The sequence below is a fragment of the Pagrus major genome, chromosome 1 (genome assembly GCF_040436345.1).
Source record: "Pagrus major chromosome 1, Pma_NU_1.0".
Taxonomy (NCBI): Eukaryota; Metazoa; Chordata; class Actinopteri; order Spariformes; family Sparidae; genus Pagrus; species Pagrus major.
Genome location: NC_133215.1, coordinates 346,979 through 355,000, shown reverse-complemented (window position 1 = coordinate 355,000; position 8,022 = coordinate 346,979). Strand labels below are relative to the sequence as shown.

The following is an 8,022-nucleotide window of genomic DNA, read 5'->3' as shown; positions in this document are numbered from 1 at the left end:
GAAGGCCCTGACGCTCGGCTCGCTGCTCGGCTGCTCCATTGACGTAAACCCTCAAACACTCATATGATTTATAATCCCTGCTTATGATTGGCTGAGGTGCTGACATCAAAGTGTCACTGAGGAAACAAACTGAGTTCATGAGAAGATCAACAAGCAACATGTTTGACTTTGTGCTCACACAATGCTAACACCGTTACAATGCTAACACTGCTACAATGCTAACACTGCTACAATGCTAACACTGTTAGTTTCTCCTGTTTATCTGACACTGTGTTCCTCAGATCTCCAGCTCGTATGAGACGGAGGCCGTCACTAGTCAGAAGCTGGTTAAAGGCCACGCCTACTCCATCACAGCAGCACGGCAGGTGAGGCATTCTGGGAAATGAGGGCCGTCCGTCTGTGGACCAGCAGGTTCAACCAGTCCACATTAAAGGTGACCAGATGTCCAGAATCCAAAGCTAGCTCCAAAACTACAGGGGGCAGCGTAACCACCAACTGTTGCTCACTGTACTCTGTGCTGTAGCAACTAGCTGCTTGTAGCCCAGTTAGCTGTGGAGCTAAGTGTCTTTATTAGCTGATGGAGTCACCGTGTTCAACTGGGCTGGACTGGAACTGAACAAAGGACTCATTCCCTCCTGGTCTGGACCAGCAGGTGGACTGGTTCCTTCTTGGTCTGGACCAACAGGTGGACTGGTTCCCTCCTGGTCTGGACTGGTTCCCTCTTGGTCTGGACCAACAGGTGGACTGGTTCCCTCCTGGTCTGGACAAACAGGTGGACTGGCTCCTGTCCTGAATATAAAGTAAATTTGGTTCTGCAGGTTCATCACTTTGGTTCGCCTGTGGAGCTGCTGAGGATCAGGAACCCCTGGGGTCAGGTGGAGTGGACCGGAGCTTGGAGTGACAAGTGAGTCTAGGTCCTCATACTGACCTGTGTGTGTGTGTGTGTGTGTGTGTGTGTGTGTGTGTGTGAAGGGTCGAATATACTACTCCGTCGTGGTGCCAGATACGCAATGCAATTTCCCGCCCGATACAAGCGTCCTTGTGTCTTTAAGGAGGTTACATAAAGGTTCTCATATTTTCTAATTCTCGTCTTGATTGCAAACCGGTCAAACTCTTTGGAAAACAGCGGTGGTGGTGTTTATGTTGTCGAGAGAGTAGTCAAACTGGAAAAGTAATTCCGGAAATGATGTTTTTAGAGGACCAATCACAGCCCTTGCCGTCTCTGTTTCCCCTCAACGGAGTGACGGACATTTAAAAAATATTTCATGCACCCGGAGAGTACGGAGAGGGTCTCCGACAGGCTCTCCGGCGACGGAGAGGGCTCTCCGTGTCCGTGTACAGCACTCTCTGTAAAAATTGGGCTTGACCCTAATCAATCAGGCTTCAGACTGCTCACTCCACTGAGACGGCCCTCCTCATAGTGACTGAGTCGCTCCGTGCCGCCAGAACCTCGTTCCACTCGTCAGTCCTCATCCTCCTCGACTTATCCTCTGCGTTTGACACAGTCAACCACCAAATCCTCCTCTCCACTCTGGCTGAACTTGGCATCGCTGACTCTGCTCTAACCTTGTTCACATCATACCTGATAAATCGCACCTTCCAAGTCACGTGGAATAGATCAACCCTGCTCCCTGGAAACTGGTGTCCCTCAAGGCTCAGTACTAGGACCACTTCTGTTTTCACTATACACTAGATCACTAGGCTCTGCAATCACATCTCATGGATTCTCTTACCACTGTTATGCTGACGACACCCAACTGTTCCTCTCCTTTCCCCAACCTCCTACAATACTCACGTTGCAACGCGGATCTCGGAATGTCTGGCAGACATCTCCGCTTGGACAACTGCGCATCACCTCAAGCTCAACCTTAGTAAAACTGAACTCTTCTTCATCCCGGGGAAAGACTGCCCTCACATGGACCTGTCAGTCACTGTTGGGGATGTCACAGTATCGCCTTCATCGACTGCAAGGAACCTGGGCGTAATCCTCGACGACGGACTATCCTGCACCCCCAACATCACCGCGGTGGCCTGATCCTGCAGATTTGCCCTCTACAACATCCGCAGGATCCGGTCTTTCCTCACAAAGGACGCAACACAACTCCTGGTCCAATCGCTGGTCATCTCCCGCCTGGACTACTGCAACTCTCTCTTGGCTGGACTCCCAGCCTCTGCAACTAAACTGTTACAATGTATCCAGAACGCTGCAGCACGCCTCGTTTTCAATCTACCCAAACTCCCATGTGACCCCCCTCCTCCGTGACCTCCACTGGCTCCCTGTTGCGGCCTGCATCAGATTCAAGACCATGGTGCTGGCCTTCAGGCCGTCAACCGAACTGCACCCATATACCTCCAAACACTGGTCAGACCACACGCCCCAATGTGAGCACTTCGCTCTACTACATCAGCTGGCCGGCTGGTACCGCCATCGCTAAGAGCAGACAAAGGCTGCCGAGCGAAGTCACCACTCTTCTCTGTTCTGGCGCCTCAGTGGTGGAACGAACTCCCGACCAATGTCAGGACAGCAGAGTCACTCGGCATCTTCTGCAGAAGACTCAAGACTCACTTGTTCAGACTTCACCTCAACCCCACATAGCATGACTACCCCCCCAAAAAAAAAAAATTATATATACTTGTATGTTCTTATCTTTAGCACTTACATCAAAGCACTTTTGTACTTATGGTATCCTTGATAAATAGCAGCTACTTTGCTCAGATGAGGGCTTGAAAATTGTTTCTATTTTTTCTTTTCTACTTTATCGACGGTGATATGTTGTGGTTTCTTTCTTGACAAATGTACTTATTGTAAGTCGCTTTGGACAAAAGCCCTAAATGTAAATGTAAATGTTTTTCTGTGTGTCAGTTCTGGGGAGTGGGACCAGGTGGATCTGGAGGAGAAGAAGAAGCTGGATCACTCTGCTGATGATGGAGAGTTCTGGTGCGTTCACTGACTTCCTCACAGGGTCAGTTATCGGGGTTTTGTTGCTCTAAACATGTTTCTGTCAGCGTCTTCTTCTCCTCTCTGCAGGATGTCCTACACCGACTTCCTGCATCAGTTTTCCCGCCTCGACATTTGTAACCTGACACCCGACACACTGAGCAGTGACGAGGTCGGTCGCTGGAACTATAGCGAGTTTGAAGGCATGTGGAGGGTCGGCTCCACGGCCGGAGGCTGCAGGAACTACCCGGGTACAGAACCGCCGTCAGTCTGGCTCTGGAGGCTTCGATTAGCTTCAGTCAAACCCAGTTTCTCACTTTCAGTCTCGTTTGCATCGTCCGTCTTTTATACTTTCGTCTTCTGAACATTCTTAGGTTCCAGCTGACACTACCAGTTACCATGGCAACAGCTCTCATCTATGTGCCTCTGCAGTGAAAAAAACTTCATTAGCATTAGCATTAGCATTAGCATAAACATTAGCAATGGCCCAGCTAGAGCAGCTGATGGGTCTGATTGGCTTAGGCTCTGCTGTGTTGATGTTTCTTCATGTCTGTCGACTTGTTATGCTGACAGACAGAACAGCAGCTGATCAATAACTTCTGACCACCACATATTATTGGCTGCTGAGGAAACGGCTTGACCAATCAGGAGCTACAGTTTGAAGATTTAAATATATCAGTAATTAGTTCATTTGTTCCTCTTTCACATTCATCTTCAGTTTAAATTGGTTGATGAAAAGTTATTGCTAGCGTTGCTAACACTAACTAACGTTAACGTCGCTGACACTAGCTAATGTTAACATTGCTAACACTAGCTAACGTTGACTGTAGATAAACACAATCTGACCTCGTGTCTCTCTGCAGCCACGTTCTGCTCAAACCCTCAGTTCTTCATCCGCCTCGACGATGTCGACGACGACCCGCATGACGGCAAAGACGGCTGCACCGTCCTGATTGGTCTGATGCAGAAAGACGCTCGCAGGGAGAGACGCTTTGGACGAGACCTGAACACCATCGGATTCGCCATCTACCAGGTACAAATACACACCAACAAGTACCTCCATGAAAAGTACTCAGGGATGTGTCCCACTGAGGTACAAGTACACAAGTATTCTCAACTGAGAAAAAACAGCTGTGTGTTTTTATATTTTTGTGTTTGTGTGTTTGTGTGTGTCTCTCACAGGTTCCTGATGAGGTCGGTTCACCTTCAGCACTCACAAAAACCTGAGTATCAGAAGAAGTAAAAGTACCATCACAGTCAATGTAACTGAGTACATTTACACAAGTACTGTACTTCAGTACAGTCTACATGTGTTCTGACAGTTACAGTTACAGTTACTAGTTACTTTTCAGATTGTAAACATTAAATAAATGAGGAGTATAAAGTTCAGTTATGAATCAAATGTGTCCATGATTTATACTTTAATACTTTAAGTACATTTAGTTCCTAGTACTTGATTACTTTTACTGAAGTAAAGTTGGACTGTACTTTGACTGGACATGAAGTATTTGTACTGTGTTACAGTATTTGAACTGTGTTACAGGAAATGACATGAACACTTGAAGTGAAACATTAAAGATGGCAGACGTTCACGCTGACTGTCACTGTGAACCAAACGCTCACTTCTTCTTCTGTGGTCAGTATAAAGGTCGCAGTAAGGTCCACCTGGGCCCGGACTGCCTTCTGAGGAGGGCGGCGGTGGCTCGCAGTCAGAACTTCATCAACCTGAGGGAGGTGTGTGAGCGCTTCAAGCTGCCGCCGGGAGAGTACGCCATCATCCCGTCCACCTTCGAACCGCATCGCAAAGGAAGCTTCATCCTGAGGGTGTTCACTGAGAAACAGGCGCACAGCAGGTCAATGACACACAAACACACACACACACACACACTCTGTAAGAAGTAGTCATGTTGGTTCTGTGTGTTTCAGTCCGATGGAGGAGGACCTGGACGCTGACATCCAGGAGGTTTGTGACTGTTTGTGTTGCAGTGATTCTTCATCAGTCAGACTCGACTTCAAATGTCTGAACTCAGCATGTGTGTGAATTTCCTTCCAGCCGGACGTTGGACTCGACGCCGTGGACCCTCACTTCAAGCGTCTCTTCGTTCAGATCTCTGGAAACGTAACACAGCGTTTTATTTCTCTTCTCATTAAACTTCCTGCTCAGCTGACGGGTCGTCACAGTCTGACCTCTCTGTCCAACAGAACTCTGAGATCTCTGCCTTCGAGCTCCAACACGTTCTGGACAAAGTGATCTCTCAGAGTAAGAACATGCAGCGTCACACAGACGTGTGTGTGTGTGTGTGTGTGTGTGTGTCACACCTGAACTCACCTGTGTGTTGTCTGTTTGAAGGATCTGATGTGAAAACTGATGGTTTCAGTCTGCAGACCTGCCGCAGCATCATCAGCCTGCTGGACGTATCCTTCACACCCAAATACTCTGATCAATACTCAATAACTGTGACTCTGACCTGGATCAATAACTGTGACTCTGATCTGGATCAATAACTGTGACTCTGATCTGGATCAATAACTGTGACTCTGATCTGGATCAATAACTGTGACTCTGATCTGGATCAATAACTGTGACTCTGATCTGGATCAATAACTGTGACTCTGATCTGGATCAATAACTGTGACTCTGATCTGGATCAATAACTGTGACTCTGATCTTTAACTGGTCTCCAGAGGGACGGTACCAGTGAACTGGGTCTGCTGGAGTTTCACCGTCTGTGGACAAAGATCCAGAAATACCTGGTGAGGAACTTCAGAGCACCCTGTCACCATAGTAACCACTCAGTTACCTGGTGGAATGTAACTAAATACATTTACTTAAGTACTGCACTGAACGGTACCAGGTACCTGAGTGTTTCCATTTTCAGCTGCTCTGAAGTTCATCTACAGCCGAACAGGAGGTTCTGTCCAGGTACCCGTATGTCCGGGTCAAACTCAGTCCACCTTAAATCATACTCACACTGTCAAACGTGGGTCCAGAGTTCTGTGATGTGGAGTGTAACTCTCCTTCTTCTTCTTCTTCTTCTGTGGTTCTGTAGGAGATCTTTAAGAGTCACGACTCAGATGGTTCTGGTACGATGAGCAGTCATGAGATGAGAGCGGCGCTGGCTGAAGCAGGTCAGAATCACATTACTGATCAAGCCTTCATCAGGGGGATCTCAAGGTTCTACTGGTGGTTCTAGCAGGGGATCGTCAGTTCACTGAGGAGGTTCTAGGTGTTTGAACAGGGTTCCGGGGCTCACTGAGTGGGTTCCATGGTTCTTTAAAGGCTTTAAACACCCTTTGAGAGTAAAAAGGCACTGAGGGGAGTTCTGTGGGTTAGAACGCTGGTTTTTGAGTCTCACTGATTGTCGGCTGGCTCGGCCAGCAGCATCAGTCCGCCTATGAGGTTTCACAAAGTGCGGTAGGAACCTCTTCCTGTGTTGTTAAAAGAGGTTCTGGTGTTTGTTAAAGAGAGGTTCTGTAGAGGGTTCATCAGGTTCTTTAAATGGCTTGATTGATGTCAGTTCTTCAGACATGATCTCAAGTTCTGAAGATGTTTCATGGTTCTTTAAAGATAATACAGTGTTTATAAAACAACGTGGTTCTAGAGATCTCACAGATGGTTCTGAGTGTGAGAACATCACTGATACTGCACTCTGTGTGTGTGTGTGTGTGTGTGTGTGTGTCTGTGTGTGTGTGTGTGTGTGTGTGTTCAGGGTTCCAGGTGAACAGCGCTGTGATCCAGGAGATCGTGGGTCGGTACGCTGACTCCAGTTTTTCCATCGACTTCGACTGTTTCATCGGCTGTCTGATCCGCCTGGAGCTGCTCTTCAGTGAGTCCACTTTAACAACCCTCCTCCTCCCCCTCCTCCTCCTCCTTTTCCTCCTCCTCCTCCTCCTCCTTTTCCTCTTCCTCTTCCTCCTCTTCCTCCTTTTCCTCCTTTTCTTTTTCCTCTTCCTCCTACTCCTCTTCCTCCTTTTCCTCCTCCTCCTCCTCCTTTTCCTTTTCCTCCTTTTCCTCTTCCTCCATCTCCTCTTCCTCCTCTTCCTCCTCCTCTTCCTCCTTTTCCTCTTCCTCATCATCTTCCTCCATCTCCTCTTCCTCTTCCTCCTCCTCTTCCTCTTCCAGCGATGCCACTGTTGTTGAAATAAATGTAATCTTTAGTTTAAATCTTTTCTCCCACAGAAATGTTCAGAACTCTGGACAAGAAGAACCAGGGGAAGATCCAACTGGACCTGCAGCAGGTAAACTGGTCTGACTGGTGCTGGGCCAGTAATCCCAGTATACAGACCAGCAGTCGACTCTGATTGGTCACATGACATCGTCACTGAACTCTTCTTCTTCTCTTCCTGCAGTGGCTTTGCCTCTCCATCAACTGACAGCCGTCTGCTCCAGGTGCATGCTGGGAGTTTTCTGATGTCTGTTCGTGTTGATTAGAATGTAAACGTAGTTTAAATAAAATCATCATCAGTAACAGGAAGTGTGTCATCACTCACCTTTAATAAACAGGAAGTGTGTCATCACTCACCTTTAATAAACAGGAAGTGTGTCATCATTCACCTTTATAAACAGGAAGTGTGTCATCATTCACCTTTAATAAACAGGAAGTGTGTCATCACTCACCTTTATAAACAGGAAGTGTGTCATCATTCACCTTTATAAACAGGAAGTGTGTCATCATTCACCTTTAATAAACAGGAAGTGTGTCATCATTCACCTTTATAAACAGGAAGTGTGTCATCATTCACCTTTAATAAACTCGTCGACTTTAGTCCTGAAGGAATTATAATTTTGTCTGAATCGTTGAGTTTTGTTAGAAGATGTCTCAATTGTAGATCTAAAAAAGTCAGTTTTGGGGGAGAGATCATCATTGATCAGTTATTGATCATCAGTCATTACTGCTGCTGCAGGAAAGTATCTGATTACTTCTTCCATCACACACCAACACACACACACACAGACAGACGGACAGACAGACAGACAGACAGACAGACAGACAGACAGACAGACACACACACACACACACACACAGACAGAGAGACAGGTATAGAGACAGACAGGTAGTGTGTCAGGTCTAAAGAATGAGCCA

At 47.2% G+C, this 8,022-nt stretch overlaps 1 protein-coding gene across 1 annotated transcript in view; it reads left to right on the top strand.

Annotated features, from left to right (window-relative positions):
* LOC141012250 (calpain-2 catalytic subunit-like) overlaps positions 1-7,407 on the top strand; it is an 18,697-nt gene extending 11,290 nt beyond the window's left edge. The window contains exons 5-21 of the mRNA XM_073485720.1: positions 1-43; positions 282-365; positions 819-904; positions 2,864-2,938; positions 3,029-3,189; positions 3,802-3,971; positions 4,121-4,132; positions 4,580-4,791; positions 4,865-4,901; positions 4,992-5,057; positions 5,141-5,198; positions 5,289-5,353; positions 5,624-5,692; positions 5,989-6,067; positions 6,649-6,765; positions 7,119-7,177; positions 7,289-7,407. The exon at positions 1-43 is cut by the window's left edge and continues 126 nt beyond it. Coding sequence (XP_073341821.1) covers positions 1-43; positions 282-365; positions 819-904; positions 2,864-2,938; positions 3,029-3,189; positions 3,802-3,971; positions 4,121-4,132; positions 4,580-4,791; positions 4,865-4,901; positions 4,992-5,057; positions 5,141-5,198; positions 5,289-5,353; positions 5,624-5,692; positions 5,989-6,067; positions 6,649-6,765; positions 7,119-7,177; positions 7,289-7,312 — 1,417 coding nt within the window. The 3' untranslated portion in view covers positions 7,313-7,407. The remainder of the gene's footprint in view (positions 44-281; positions 366-818; positions 905-2,863; positions 2,939-3,028; positions 3,190-3,801; positions 3,972-4,120; positions 4,133-4,579; positions 4,792-4,864; positions 4,902-4,991; positions 5,058-5,140; positions 5,199-5,288; positions 5,354-5,623; positions 5,693-5,988; positions 6,068-6,648; positions 6,766-7,118; positions 7,178-7,288) is intronic.
* Positions 7,408-8,022: the final 615 nt, after the last annotated feature.